We start from the raw sequence: 15,499 nt of genomic DNA on the forward strand, positions 1-15,499 counted from the left end.
CCTAACTTTCCTTAAGTCACACCAAGCCCCTCTGTTCCTGAACAGCATGACGTTTCCTGCCACTGTGCTTTTTGCATCTGAATTTCTCTCCTCCTGGAATGGCATGTCCTTCCCAGAACGGAAGGTGACATGAAATGGAGAATATAAAGCATATGGTGACAGTTAACCGCACGAGCTATGGAAGCCAGCCTCATGCTCTTCATCTGAGAAATGGACATAATAGTAAGATTCATTTCATACGGTGGTTGAGTGGAATAAAAGGACACCCTATAAAGCTTTTAGCATCACGTCTGGCACAGAACGAGCGCTCAGAACATATCCGCAGTGTTTGTCCGTGCGCAGCGACCTTCTCCGCCCGCCTCGCCCAGCGCAGGAGCCGCCCCTTGACCGGCCCGTCAGCGCCCGGGTCGCCCAGCGTCGCGTCTGCGCCGCCACGTCGCCGCCTCCCCTCTCCTCACACCCGGGTTCACCAGCCCCTGCCCCGCACTAGGTAGCCGGTTCACCGGACCGCGCCCGACCGGCCTGCGTCCTCCGATTGGCTCTTATGGGTGCCTGTCTTCCTAGACCGCTGAGGATTGGCTGCGGTGGGTAGGGAGGGCGGGCCTCGGGGAGCGTAGGAAGGGCGGGGACCCGGATGTGTGTGGTGGCGGCGGCCGAAGAGCTAGTGTGCGGAGCTGAGAGGCCTATGGATGAGGAGGACGCGGCGGCCCCGGTAGGCGGGGATCGGGGCGGGGTCCCGAGGCCTCGGGTCTCCCCGGAGCCTGAGGCGGGAGGCGGGGGTCCTGGGCGGAGGCTGGGGTCAGGGGCGGGGCCTTGCGCTCTGGTCGCTGGGCTTCCTCCCTGGGGACCCTCCTGGGCCCAAGCGGGGCCTGGGAGCCTGGGCGCGGTCACACTGACCGGCCGGGCCTCGTGGCCCCCGCGTCTCGTCTGAGTGACCAGGCCGTGCCCGGGGTGGGGGCGGGGCCGGTGTGGCCGCCACTCGCTGGTGCCAAGGCTGTGGGGCTCCGGGCGAGCAGATGGCCCTAGGTCTGGGGCGCCGGGTTCTCCCTGGGGTCGAGGACTGGCCGAGTGCCCGGGAGGGCTGCCCGCAGGTGCCTACCCTCTGGGCCACGTGGTGGCGTGGAGCTACTGCCGAAGGGGGTAATATGCGCTTTGGGATTGAATTCAGCCCCGCCAAGGCTTCCTAAGCACCTACTGTGTGCAAGTCACTGTCAGGCCTTGGTGGAACCCCTGTCCCGGGGTTTGGGGGATGGGAAGAGAAGGGTCCCTCCCCTTGTTCTCACTTTTGGCACCCAGGAAAAATTTATTCATTCATTCATGTGTTAGCACTGTTGGTGGTTTAAATACCGGGGTCATCCTACTCCTGTCCCTCTTCTCTGCTGCCATCTTAGTGGGTGCCATCTCTCATGGGAACTGCTGCAACAACCCCCTCATTCATTGTTGGCCACTTCTGCTCTTGCTCCTCTTAGGATCAGTTCTCCAACCAACAGCTGGAGTGATCTTTAAGATCTGATAAACCTTAAAATCTTAGCATTTTCCTGCTTAAAACCCTCCAGAGGTTTCCTAGCACACTTGGAATAAAATCCAAGTTCCTTAACAAGGTCTGTAGGGCCTTGATCCAGCCCCTGCCTTCCTCCCGCCTCTTCTTCTACATTCTCCCTCACATTCCCTAAACACCAGCCACCCTGGCCTTTCTACTTCTCTACCATGCCAGCTCCCTTCCACCCCAGGACCTGTGCCCTGGCTGTCCCCTCTGCCTGGAATGCTCTTTCTTGGGCTTGTCACATGCCTGGCTCCTTCTCATCTCAACTCAAAGGGCACCTCCTCAGAGAGGCCTTCTCTGTCCACTCTATCCAAAGTGTTCTTTAGATAGAGTTCACCAGTTATTCTTTGTCACACCACTCTGCTTTCTCCTCCACTGTCTAACGTTGTCATATCTGTTTACTGTCTGTCATGCCTCCCCCACTAGAATGGAAGCACTGCGAGAACAGGAATTCCATCCATCTTGTTCACAGCTGTATCCCTACACCTAGAACAGTGCACACAGTAGCAGCTCAGCAAATGTTTGCTGAATGAAAGGATGAGGATGGGGATTGTTGAGGTCATTGTGGGCAACTGGCTTCAAGTTCAGTGCCCTGTCTGCATTCTGGGTTGAACAGGCTGAGGGGCTTTGCTCAGGGTCCTGCTTCCCCATCAATCCCCATCTCCCCATGGCAGGTTTGGTCTCATGAACAAGATGGATGACCTCAACCTGCACTACCGGTTTCTGAATTGGCGCCGGCGGATCCGGGAGATTCGAGAGGTCCGGGCTTTCCGATACCAGGAGCGGTTCAAGCACATTCTTGTAGATGGAGACACTTTGAGGTGGGTTTAGGGGAGTGCTTCCACATTTGCCTTTCTGTGCCAGATCTTAGAGATGAAAAAGGGCTTTTTCAGAGGCAGAGGACTATCTCCATGGCCCTGGGAGGGGCTGCCGTTGACCCTGGAGGCTTCTCTGCATGAGCACACACTGCTCCACCCTGCAGTCCTTTCTGCCTGGGTCTCTGGGTCACTCTGTCCTGGTCTACATTGCAAGCAATTATGTCAGAGATAGGAGGCGTGTTCAGGAGTTGCCAAGTGCCTTGTCGAGAGGACTCCAGTGGGTCTGTGGGGTGTCTGGGTCTCCTTCTGCCTGCATCTCAGGGGTTGGGTTTGGTGAAGAGTGGCAGTTTCAAAGGCAGTGGCTTTCCTGTTTTCAGAAGGACAGTTCTGTGGTGCCTCCTGCCCACCACCTTCCAACCCTATGGTTTGTGTGTTTGTGTTTGTGTTCTCTCTTTTCTGGCTTGAACCCCTTCCCTGACTCCTTCTGAGCCTCATTTTCTCACAAAGTTGTCAGTGAAGGGAAAAGGAAGTAGTGCTATTTAGCCTGGAGACAAGAAAGCTGAGGAGTGGAGACTGAATAACTGTCCTCCAATCCACGAAGGGCTTTGGTACAGAGGATAGAGACCAGCCGTTCTCCAGCTCCGCTGAGGACAGAGACAGAGGAAAAGGGCCGAAGCTGCAGCATGAGGGATTGAGGTTAGACAGGGTTATGAGACCCCAATAGGCAACTAAGGGAGGCTCTGCATTCTTTTCCCCCTGGAAATGAAGAAGCCAGGCTTGCATTGGTGTGGTGTGGGTCGGACCCTGGCTGGAGGCAGTGGGAGGGGTGGGTGACCTCAAGTCTCTTGTTATGGTGTCTGTGCAGATGTCCTGAAGTGTGGCCTGATGGATTCTCCTCTGCAGGGTGGGGGTTGGGGATGCTGAGGCCCTCCTCCCGACTCCTAGGCTAGGCTGCTAACGGAACTCCCCCCTCATTCCTCCTTCAGTTACCATGGAAACTCTGGTGAAGTTGGCTGCTACGTGGCTTCTCGACCCCTGACCAAGGACAGCAATTATTTTGAGGTGATCAAGGCAGTGGGTGGGCAGAGCAGGGGGTGAGATCTTTAAGCCCCAAGGAACTCTTTTACTAGATTCTTCATCTGGTCTTTTTAATTTTCCATCAGGGCTGTCCTGTTGGCTGGGAAAAGGGCACAGGATAGCATGGTGCCTAATCTGAGAGACAGGTGCCCTGGGGTCCTGTCACCCTGTCGCTTCTGCTCTCCTGCCCCTCGCCTAGGTGGACTTTGACCCATGTCCTTTCCCACCCCTAACCCAAGCCCAGCATGTACTCCCTCTCCTATCTTTTTCTGTAGCTTGGAAACTGTTTTCTAAGTAATCATGGTAAAGTAGGCCCCACTCTCTCCAGCTCTCCCTCTGAGTGCCCTGACTTTTTCTCTGATTCCCATGTCTTTTGTCTCTTTGAGCCTCAGCCCCCTTTGAGGTCTGACTCCCCTTCTCTGCAGCCCCAGCAATTCATTTCCCATTCCTGCTAACCATGCCCTGCTCTCCTCCTCCAGGTATCTATTGTGGACAGTGGGGTCCGGGGCACCATTGCTGTGGGGCTGGTCCCTCAGTACTACAGCTTGGATCACCAGCCTGGCTGGCTGCCTGACTCCGTGGCCTACCACGCTGATGATGGCAAGTGAGTTGCCTCCTGTGGACCTTGACCCCTTTCCTGTGGATTCGGGAATCTCAGACATAAAGGACTATCAGGGCGACTCTTGCCATTCCTTCACCTATCTTGGGGTATTTTCATAGACTTTTCTGGTCAGGACAGGAAGGTGGCCTGATGGCTACCCTTGGAGGCTTGCAGACTTAGAGGGGAGGGTAGAGCACACATGGGGACATAGGTAGATGCCATCGCAGAATGACTGGGAACAGTGAGACAAGGCCTCAGCTGTTTTCACTGGGGACAAGTTGGGAGGCCAGGCTCGGGTCCTGTGTCTGTGCTGCTCTGTCCACAGGCTGTACAATGGCCGAGCCAAGGGCCGCCAGTTTGGGTCAAAGTGCAACTCCGGGGACCGGATTGGCTGTGGCATTGAGCCTGTGTCCTTTGATGTGCAGACTGCCCAGATCTTCTTCACCAAAAATGGGAAGCGGGTGAGTGGGAAATCCTGGGTGGGACATAAGTGGCTTGAAGCTGTCCAAGGATTTGTGGGAGTGATAAGAAAAAGTCTGCTGGCTGGGGCTTGCCCAGGGACCCGCAGGCTCAGTTTCCATCTCCTTCAGTCCAGCCTCCGATTCTCCTGAAGTCTCCTGCGTGTAGGAGAAGATGCCGCCCCTGCCCAGGGAAGGCTAGGACATCACCCAGATGATACAAGGGGCAAGTTAGTGCAGTGGAGGATGAGCAGAAATTGTGGGGGACAGAATCGGGTGATTTGGGGGAAGGTTTTGAGCAGGAAAAAAGAGGGGGAGATTATGTCTTGGCTGCATAAGCTGGAGGTTGTCCTCTTTGGGTTTTTGACTTGAATGCTTTTGAGGATTTGTCCTTTCTGTGTTTTATTTTCTTGGTTTCACTTCTCCTTTCCTTCCCTCTCCAGAGAGAGATTCATAGTGGTGAAGAGATGGGAAAGGAGCAAATAGAAGAGAGAGACCCCAGCGCTCTTTCTTCCCCTACCCAGCTCCATCCCCACCCTGGGAAAATTGCCTTCTCAGACCTTGGAGGAGAGGCCTTACCCCTTAGCATCTGTGCCTCAGCACTTTCTTGCTAGGGACACACTCACATGTACCAGAAGTATTTGGCAGCAAGTCAAGAGACTTGTGTTTGCCCTCTAGCTCTGTGGATACCTTGCTCAGCAAGGAGGACTTAGCAACTTTTAAAATTTTTCTGTACCTCTGTTTTTCTGTCAGTGTGTGTGATAATTATGCGTTGCGTCATCTCGGAAGTCCCCTTGTGAGAATTAGATGAGCTGAGGAAAGGTGAGCCACGCAGCAGCTCCCTCCTTCCCTCCTTCCGCTGCAGGTGGGCTCCACCATCATGCCCATGTCCCCAGACGGGCTGTTCCCCGCAGTGGGCATGCACTCCCTCGGTGAGGAGGTGCGGCTGCACCTCAATGCGGAGCTGGGCCGCGAGGACGACAGTGTCATGATGGTGGACAGTTACGAGGATGAGTGGGGCCGGCTGCACGATGTCCGAGTCTGCGGAACTGTAAGTAAGGGGCAGTGGGTGGGAGGGGGTGGGCAGAACACCTGTGGGGCCACATAAGTGTGTCTTGATTGCTTAGAATGGGGAGTGAGGATGTCTTTTGCAGAGTTTTGGGCAGTGGGAATCTTGGTAGGGTAGCCTGTGGCCCTGACATGACTCCTTGCGTCCAGATCTGTGTCCTTCTCAGCGCTGAGTCTCCTTCCCTTGCCCTTCATCTGAGAGCTCAGGTTACTGGCTTTACCTTTGGAACAAGTAGTAGTTCTCCTCGGCCTTCTTTGGTTCCTTCAGCCCCTGGAGCCCTCTGCTGCCCTGCACACCTGCCTTGAGAGCGTGAGGCTGATTTGGAGGCAGGAGGCTTGGATCTCCCTTTTGGGGGAAAGCTGGCCTAAGCTTTCCATCCACTGTGCTGTGGGGCAGGTGTGGTCACAAGTCCCACTCATGTGGAAGAAGGTTCTTTGAGATCTTTTTTGAGTAAATGTCAATGTCTTCTGTCTTCCCTCTACGTTTTATAGGGGATGTGGATAGAGGCAGATGAAGATTCAGTGAGAATCCTTGACCTGCCAAAGTTTGATTTTTTATACCTCTTCTCGTCATACCTGCTTTGGTCTCTCCCTGGATTTGATTTTATTTACTCATTTATTTATTTATTCATTCATTTATTTAGTGAGTGAGTGAGTGAGGAAGATCAGCCCTGAGCTAACATCCATGCCAATCCTCCTCTTTTTTGCTGAGGAAGATTGGCCCTGGGCTAACATCTGTGCCCATCTTCCTCCACTTTATATGGGACGCCACCACAGCATGCCCTGAGAAGTGGTGCGTGGGTGCATGCCCGGGATCCAAACTGGGGCTGCCAGCAGCAGAGCGCGCACACTTAACCGCTACGCCACGTGGCCAGCCTCCCTGGATTTTAAACTTTCTTGGGAAGTGTGCGGACCTTGAGAGAGGGAGGTCCTTCATGTTCCCCCCTGTGCCTCCTGCTGGGCTGGGAGTGAATGGATGCTGAGTCAGGGGTCTGGCCCTGGCCTCTAGTGGGCTGCTCTGGCCTCCCACTTCGAATTGTCCCTCTTCTGCCCTCTTGCTCCTGGCTCAACCTTTTTCTCCACCCGCTGGCCTTCTCACCCCGACCCAGGCTGTTTTCAACTTAGCCTTTGATAGCAAAACAGAAGCAGTGGGGGGGTGGGAGTGGATTATGAGCAAGGCTCCCCCCGTTCTGGAGTTCAAGGTGCGTCAAACTCAAGGAAAAGGGCAGAAAGTGTGCCCTCCTGCTGCTTCTGACGCTCTGCACCCGCTTCTGGCCCTGGGGGCCAAAGACTGCGGTGGCCACGAGCCAGGAGGCCTCAGATGCCTACTCCTTGACCCTCATCTCTTTCCTTTCCTTTCCCCTTCCATCATCATTTGGACAACATTTACAGAGTTGAACTTGGGGCTGAGCCAGGGCAGTGCTCCAGCTCTCATCCGTGACCTCTTCTTGAGAGTTTTTTCCTGGCATCCTTTCCCTGCCTGGACCTGTCCCCACTCTGCTCCCAGCTCCTCCCAGGCAATCTTTTCTAATTGATGCAGAATCCTGTAGACATTTATAAATAGCCTTCCTTCCTCTCTGCCCTCCCCCCAGTGCCCTCAGGCCACACGTTTAAGAATTTTTTTCTTTGTTAGACATAAGCTGTTGAGTTTGGCTCTTGTCTCAGACCCTCACCCCAGCTTGGGACAGCGGGCAGGGTGGGCATGCTACTCCTTGAGCAGTTGCTTCTCTGGGCAGACTTGGGCACGAGCCTCTTGAGGGACATATGCCTCTTCTTGTCTTCTCAACCACCTCATTTTTCAAATGAGGGCGACTTACCCAGTCTCTTCCATCCCCTCGGCCCCTCATCCTCGCTTGTCTCTTGGCCTCCTCCCTCTTGTCTCTTCTGACTGTATTTCTGGTCCAGCGATCAGAGTCATTTGGGAGGAGCCTGGGAGAGGTCATTTGGGCCGTACCTGTGCCTCCTCTTTCTAAAGCTGTATAGCACAGCTGTTTCTCCTCCTTGCCCTTCCTGGTTTTTATGTCCCACTCTGTGGGGAACTGTGCCCTGGGCCGCAGACCAGCCAAGCTGCTGGTGAAGCCTGTTTCTCCTGCCCTGGATGATGTACCCAGTAGAGCGCCCTGTGGAACCACAAAGGTTTGGGAGAGGCTCTGATGCCATCCAGGCCAGGAGTTCTCAGGGCAGAGACTGTTGGCATTTTAGGTGAGACAGTTCCTTAACGTGCAGGCCCGTTAGCTTCCCTGGTTCCCAGACATAGGATGCTAGGAGCCCCCTCCCCTAATCATTGTGACGGCGCACACGTTCTCAAATATCCTCTTGTGCTATTGATGAGAACCAGTCCCAGAGAAAAGTAAAGAGACTTGTTCAAATGTCAGACAGCGAGTGAGTAGCAGACTAAGCCCAGATGGTCATCCACTGACCCCCTGCACTGCCTTCCTGCTGTCTGATAAGTGCTGGACCTTCTCCACAGCCTGCTCTCCTGTAACCACTCATCTTCTCTCCTCCTGCCCCCCTCATAAGATGATTCTGGAGTTCCTGGGCTTAAATCCCCGCTTCCCCTGGGATTCTCCTGTCTGGTTTCTTTAGCAAAGGCCCTTCTAGGTGAGTTTACTTGGCTGCCTTGGAATTCTTGTACTCTTAGCCCTTTCTCTCAGTTTTGGAGTTTCAATTATCCTCTCCTCTCCCTTCTCACTGGTTCTTCCCATAAAGAAGAGTGAATTCAATTGCTGACTCTTTTTTTTTTCCCTTCAACATTTCATTATGAAGAATTTCAGACATACAGAAAGTTGAAAAAATAGTACAGTGAACACCTATATATGCCCACTACCTAGATTCAACAGTTGTTAATATTTAGTTATGTTTGTTTGATCTGAGTATCTATATATAGTCAGATCTGGCTCTTTCTTGAGTGGAATTCTTCCCCTGCTTCCTGTGGCCTCAGTTTCCCCTCATAAAGAATCTCCCCTCCCCAGAGCTCTGAGGGTGTTGAAGAGTTGTTTGCTCAGGGATGGTGATGTTGCCCCTGGCCTCATCCCTGCCCCCAGGCCTTGCAAAGTGAGGTAATGTGTAGGAGGTGGGGGGCAGGAGGTAAAGCTGGGGGATTAGACTCATTCTGTCTTTGTTTCCTGTTCATAGCTCCTCTGACAACTCCTTAGTGACCGGGCAACAGCTGTGGTACACAAAGAGGGGTGAATGAGGCCCTACCCTCCCAGAGGTCCTCCCCAGACCCAACCCAGAGGGAGACCGTGTTGGGGCCTGAGCTGGCCGGTGGGGAGCATGTTCTTGGTTCTTGTTTCAGCTACTTCTAGGCCCTTAGGGCACTGAGCCCTCCCTTGCTCCTGTCAAGAAGGATTAGGGTCTCTGCTGGTAAGAGGAGGAGGGCGGATACCAGCAGGAGAGGAGGCTGAGAAGGCCCTACCCCGAAGAGGGCGGGGGTGGGGTGCAGGAGGCACTCTGTACTGCAGCCTCCCCTCTCTGGCGTCCAGTCCACCTGTTTGGCCTCTCAACGCTTGGGTTGTGTTGGGGGCGAGGTGTGGAGGCAGGGCCATTTGGGAGCCCCAAGGAAAGAGTTCCCCCTACCCTTTCCAGAGATGGAGAGGAACATTCCTATTGACCGGGCATGTTTGAGAAGAAACACTGGGAGGAGGAGCGTTGGTCAGTTGGGGTAGACTAATCTGGGGAGTGGTCATCTGTCCTAGGGAGGCGGTGACAGTTCTGGGAGCCTAAGGGGCCATTCTAGCTGGAGGTAAGGTCTGAGAGGAAAGATCATTGCCTTTTTTGTGATTGGCAGTTCCAGTCTGTTGTAGCTTTGGGGTGACTGTTAATGTTTAGGGAGCACTAGTATGTTGGCCTGTCCCAGTTTAACCCCGTTTCCTGGTTTAGGGAAAGGCAGAAGTGTGTACTGATCACCCACGGGGTGTCAAGCTCCGTGCTAAGCACGCGACACTCACTTCAGCTAGTCTTCTCGCCCATGTTTGGAGATGCAGGTAATAGTAGCCTTATTTAATGATGGAGAAACTGAGGCTTAAAGAAGTGAAGGTCACTTGCTCAAAGTTAGAGGCAAGTCAGTAATAGGAGTTAGGATTTGAACCCAGGTCCGTTTGATTTTCTTTCAAACTAAGAGGCATGTGAGGCACAGATTGAGGGATCAGCATCAAGATTCTAGCAACTCAGGCTCTAGGGCCTAAACCTCCCATCTCCTCGAGGCTCCTGACAGCCCTGATCTAAGGAGGGAGGAGTGTGCTCAGCGAGGATCTGTCAGGGAGGCAGACTTCCCCCAGCCCGCCCCTCTCAGTGCTCTCAGAAGGCTCTGGAGGGCTTGGGAGGGCTCTGCCCAGGAGTAGGAGCATGGATCAGAGAGGATCAGACGAATCGGGGCGGCTTACAACTTGAGGGCTGGTGGCTCCTCTCTTGAAGAGGGCAAATTATGTAGGACCTGGTCTTCCAGGGTGTCAGCAGGCTGGTCTGCGAGTTAGGGGGGTGTTTCGAGTCCCGGGTAGTGTGTTCTTCCTGGCCTTTTAGCGTAAGGAAGCATCTCCACCCTACCCACAGACAAAACTCCGGCGGCGGCTGCCCTCCGCGGGCCGAGGCTCAGGGAATGGTTGGGCGGGTTTTTCCCAAGGATCAGGATCTGGATCCGCTGTCTCTTGGCTCTGGAAGTGGAGAACACTGTGTTTCCTACGCCGGGGCCAGTTGGATGGAGTGGGTCAAGGGCAGCTGTGGGGTCCCCCACCCAGTTCTGCAATGCTGGGTGGAGAGGGTGGGCTGGGGGCTGCTCAGACTGGGTGGAGTGTGAGCTAGTTAATGTGCATCAAGCCCCACCCTCCCGGCTCATGGGGAGAGATGCTGAGGAGGAGGCCAGGCTGAGCAGAGAACTCACGGAGGACCAAAGACAGAGTTCAAACAGTGTGGGCCTGAATTAGCACCCAGTAAATCAGACCTGCAGGGGACCCCTTTCTGGTGAGAAAGAAGGTGCTGTAATAGAGAAGACTCGGGCTAGGAGTGTCAGTAAATAAAGAGCCAGTGTAACCCGAAAGCTGTCAGGTCCTGGCTGTAGGAATTAGAGAAGAAAGCCTGAGTGTGGATTTCAGTGGTTTCCCATACATCTCTGCCTTTTCCCTGTGTGTCCTCCATCCCCTGCCGACTCCAGTTCTCTTTGGAGAGAAGGAGAGGCTGGACTTGAGGTGGCAGGGCTTTGGGGATCCAGGGCTGAGAAGGGGACCAGGTCCCTCCATTTGCTCTCTGAAGAGGGTGGTGAGGATGCAGGACCTGCCTCTGCTGAAGACACACAGAGGCTTCCACAATGGTGCAGGTGAGCCTAATTCCTTTCCTGTTCAGGCAGGAGTTCTTGGGGGGGCGGTGAGAGGCCAGCGTCCCAGGGCTTGCCAGGGATAAGTGGAAGAGGTCCCCAGGGCGCGTGTTTTCTTCAGGGCTGGAGGGGTGGGAGAGTAGGAGAAAGTCTTGAGGGACAGTTTGGCTAATTAAAAAGGGATTAAGGAATCTCAGGTGATGCTGAGGGAGAAAGAGGGGATGGGGTTGAGTCATAGCCCCACTATTGCCATGACAACTGATAAATAAATCCTCCCAGATTGGGGGTTGCTGCCCCATCATGCCCAGGCAGGACCATTGTGGGACTGAAGATCCCCAAGAGCCCATCAGTCATCCCCCCTCCTCCCCCCTCCATACCCCTGCTCCAGCTTGAGAGAGCCACGCGGGGCTGGGAACAGGAAAGCCTGCCTTCCTAGCTTTGTTCTGCTTGCTCGTCTCCCTCACATTCAATGAAGGAGTGGAGCTGGTTGTTCTGGGTTCCCTGGCTCCCCTCGGCACCTCCCTGACCCAGCTATGAAGAGCTCTGTTCAAAGCCAAGTGAAACAAAAACCTTGAGAAATTATATCAGGCCCATCCCAGGCAGAACGGGCCTCTGAGCTCATCTCCCCTCCCTGCAGCCTCCGGAATTGGCACCTACTCTCTACATCCTCCCCATCCCCAGTCCCCGAAGGCCCCTGAGAAAGTCCTCAGGTTTCCTCTCAGCCTAGTCTTCACTTCTCCTTTTCTCTGTGTTCAGGGCCCCTGGGGTGGACTTTTCCCCACAGGGTGACTCAGAGAAGTGGTGACGTAGCTCGGAGACCCCTGGTGTGGTTCCGGGCGCTCAGCTATCTGGATTGCTGTGCTGCTCTCCCCGTCTCCCCGAAAGCAAGGCGAGGGTCTTTGGCTCAGTAGGCAGGTGGGCACAGCACCCCACCCCATCTCTGTCCTCCCATGCTTGCCTAGAACGTTGAGGCTGACGCTGTGCCTCTGGGGTCCTTCCCCTTTCAGCCAGTGGTTTTTGTCTGACCCGGGAAACTGGTCCCCGACTCCTTTGGACCAGGTTTCCAGGGCGGGTGTCAGCCTGCCCGCACTCCCGACTCTTCTCCCTCAGCTGCTGGAGTACTTGGGCAAGGGCAAGAGCATCGTGGACGTGGGGCTGGCCCAGGCCCGGCACCCGCTGAGCACCCGTAGCCACTACTTCGAGGTGGAGATCGTGGACCCTGGAGAGAAATGCTACATCGCCTTGGGGCTGGCCCGGAAGGTGGGCATGAGCGCTGGCTTTTTACCTGCTCAGCTCTGGGGCTGTTGGGATGGGGCCGGGAGCTCTTGGGGAGATCAGGGGTCCAGGCTGCAGAGGCTGGTCTTAACCTGAGATAACACGGTTGTATGTGTCTGCTCTGTAAGGGTTCAGACCCCATGTGACCTAGGACCTGAAAGAGTGTCACGGCTGCACCACACACACCGAGGCCTGGATGTGGGGTGGGGGCAGCCTGCAGCCCTGGCCATGAAAGCCAAGTCCCCTTCTCACCGTCCCTGCCTCCCCTGCAACCTCAAGTTCCTGAAGGGTTTGAGAGGCTGCGGGGGTGGTGAGCAGCGGTCTGGGTTGTAGCCTATTCCTGAAGATTGAAGGTTCAGATGCCACTCTCTCCCGTCCTCTTTTCCATGCGTGGTACCATAGATTTTCTCTTTCTACTTTGTGCAGGACTATCCCAAGAACAGGCACCCTGGCTGGAGCAGGGGGTCTGTGGCTTATCATGCAGGTGAGTAGGGGGCTGCCCTGGGGAAGCCGGGATTGTGGGGCATGTGGAGACACAGGGACATCATTTCCTGACCCCTCACAGATGGCCTCTCCTCCAGCATCTGGCTGGAGAGACTTGCCCTGCTGCCGTCTCATCTCCCCTTCCCAAGCCGCTAGCGCTTTCTCCTCATCTGTGTTTTTCCTCCCAGCCTTAAAAGCCGGGGGAGCAGAACAGGGGCGGGGGATCTGGGCCGAACTGGACATTCCAGGCCTCTGAGCTGGCTCCCTCTGCGCCCTTCCTGCAGATTCTGCATTTTCTTTTTTTGGTCAGCTTGATTTCCTTTAGGGCTTTCTTTAGAAAAGGAGGAGCCAGGAGTTCCTGGTCCCTCCCGCCCCTCCCCCCCTCGGCCCCTCTCCTCTCGCTGACCAGCTCCCTGGGGGAGCTCCCGCGGAGCCCCTTGAGTGGCCAGACATTGTGGCTCTTTTTTTATCTGGTGCCTTCTTCCCTTCTGTCTTCTGTCTCTCCATCTTTGTTTCACCTTGTCCCCTCCCTCCCGCAGGGCCAGAGACGGAGGTAGGGAAGCTCAGCTCCAAGCAGGGGCCCTCTGGGGGTGTAGTGTCAGCCCCTCCTTCAAGTGTGTGTCCTCTCTCCTCCCTCCAACAGATGACGGGAAGATCTTCCATGGCAGTGGCGTGGGGGACCCCTTTGGGCCACGCTGTTACAAAGGGGACATTATGGGCTGTGGAATCATGTTCCCCCGGGACTACATTCTGGACAGTGAGGGTAAGTGGGGTGGCAGTGGCTCATCAGGCTGGTCCGGCAGAGGGTGGGGCAGTACCACAAGAGCTCAGGTTTCTTGGCCTCCTAGGTGACAGTGATGACAGTTGTGACACAGTGATCCTGTCCCCAACTGCTCGGGCCATCCGGAATGTCCGGAATGTCATGTACCTGCACCAGGAGGGGGAAGAGGAAGAGGAGGAAGAGGAGGAGGAGGAAGATGGAGAAGAGATAGAGCCAGAGCACGAGGGCAAGAAGGTGGTGGTGAGTTGGGGGAGTTTGGGGTTGGCCTAGGGTTCCTGGGCCTGGGCAAGGCTGGCCCTAGTGGGGAGTGGAAAGCGGAGCCAGGGGAGGGCACGGGGAAGGCCTGCACTGCCATGGGTGCCCTCCCGTTGTGAGGCAGCCAGTGCGCTGAGCTGGGGAGACTGGTAGGGAGGCTGGTTTCCAGCCTCGGACGCCCTCTTGTGGTCTCTTTCCGCGTCACCCTAAGTCTCTTCTCTGGAGGGATGCTGGGAGTTAAGGGTAAGTGTAGCTCCAGCATCCTCAGAGGAGAGGCCAGAGCTGCCTGTCCCAGTCTTTTCCCCACTTCCACCCCCAGGTTTTCTTCACTCGGAATGGCAAGATCATTGGGAAGAAGGATGCTGTTGTACCCTCTGGGGGCTTCTTCCCCACCATTGGAATGCTGAGCTGTGGGGAGAAAGTCAAAGTGGATCTGCATCCCTTGAGTGGCTAGAGGCTCCTGCCCTAGACCTGCCCCTTCTCCCTCTCCTCACCCTTTGCAGGACCAGGTACCCAGTGCCTGAGTTTCCCGAGGATTTGCTTACCCAGCAGGTCCCATGAGGTGCATAGTCACTCTGCCCCTGCCACACCAGGCCCCTGCCAAGCTCCTCGGTGCCCACATTTCTGACCTGGTGCCGCCCTTGTCATCAGGCCCTGGGACCCAGTCCGTGGTTGGACAGGAACAGGCCCAAAGAAGGGTGTTGCTGTACCAATGGGTCCCCCTTGCTTTGGCCAGTGGGTTCCCACATCCCCTTTCCCCAGGGGCCCGCGTGAGTGGAGTGGAGTGAGCACCGTCTCAGCTGCTATTTGGGCACGAGGCTCTGCAGAGGGGGGAGTAGAGACGCCCCTCTACCATTTACCACAGTATTTCTCCTTGCATTCTGCTCTTTTTTGTTCCCTGTCCTCATCGTGTGAACCAGTTGCTGCTGTCGTCCCCCCTGGCTGGGCTAGGGGGGTTCTCTTGGGCCCTCTGTTTCGTTTCACTGACTGCCGTCCCAAGAAGACTCCTCCAGGGTCTCCGTTCTTTCCCGAGAGCCAGCTTTCCCCCTCACTGCCTGCTCAGGCCCCCCAGTCCCACAGAGTCGAAGTCTCCAGCTCCCGCAGCTGCGCACAGAGATGGGCACCCGTGACAGGTCTGGTGGAGTGAGAGGGGCTGCGAGGTGGGGGCCTGGGGCCCTGGCTCCTCTCCAGCCCCACCCTCTGCTCACCCGTGGCACCCGTCCCTTGGTCCCTGCGATGCAGGCTGAGACTCTGGAGCATGTCTCTCCGGCCGTGGGGACAGCAAGACCTCGAGCCCTGGCCGAGTGTGCCCAGGGGAAGGCTTGGCCCCTCACCCCCTGCCCCCCACCCCCCCAGCTTGCTGCCTGTTGTGCTTCAGTGTTGGATTCTAGCACTTACCTGTATCTTCCCCCCGAGCCCTCCTATCTCCCACCGCTTGACCCCTGGCCTCTCCCCATACAGTGACTTCTCCTGAGAGGAGGAGGGAGCAGGAGCTGTTGGCTTTGGTTTGCACAGACTGGGTAGGGCTTTGGGGAAAGGGGGTGAGCTGTTGTGCTGCTGGGGCCTCCCCTATGGCCCTCCCTTCAGGCCCTGCACTATGATGTAAGAAATGTATGTACAGACCAGAGATGTTTATACAGCCAATAAAGATGGAGTTTCCGTATTTATAGTACGGCCGGGACAGGGGAATCCTTTCCAGTACACTGGGGTAGGGACAGGGCTGGAGGTGGGGGCAGCCGAGGGCAGCTTGCCCACCGGGGACATGTGGACTAGCATGAGGCCAAGACTGGGGACAGTGTATGGACCAGGTCGTGGGCCTGGGACGCCCCCAA

The 15,499-nt window shown here is 55.8% G+C and overlaps 1 protein-coding gene across 2 annotated transcripts; it reads left to right on the forward strand.

The window, feature by feature from the left end:
* The first annotated feature begins 629 nt into the window (after positions 1–629).
* On the forward strand, positions 630–15,455 carry SPRYD3 (SPRY domain containing 3). Of its 2 annotated transcripts, none has more exons than XM_058558160.1 (11): positions 630–712; positions 2,218–2,364; positions 3,348–3,423; positions 3,918–4,042; positions 4,365–4,500; positions 5,363–5,548; positions 11,933–12,133; positions 12,575–12,632; positions 13,275–13,394; positions 13,480–13,652; positions 13,987–15,455. In XM_058558160.1, exons 1-11 carry the CDS (start codon positions 690–692, stop codon positions 14,119–14,121), a joined length of 1,380 nt encoding a protein of 459 aa, XP_058414143.1. In that variant the 5' UTR covers positions 630–689; the 3' UTR covers positions 14,122–15,455. The 2 variants fall into 2 exon arrangements, with proteins under 2 accessions (XP_058414143.1, XP_058414144.1); XM_058558161.1 differs by having other exon boundaries at positions 11,984–12,133; positions 13,987–15,454.
* Positions 15,456–15,499: the final 44 nt, after the last annotated feature.

The sequence above is a fragment of the Diceros bicornis genome, chromosome 17 (assembly GCF_020826845.1).
Source record: "Diceros bicornis minor isolate mBicDic1 chromosome 17, mDicBic1.mat.cur, whole genome shotgun sequence".
In the NCBI taxonomy this organism is placed as follows: domain Eukaryota; kingdom Metazoa; phylum Chordata; class Mammalia; order Perissodactyla; family Rhinocerotidae; genus Diceros; species Diceros bicornis.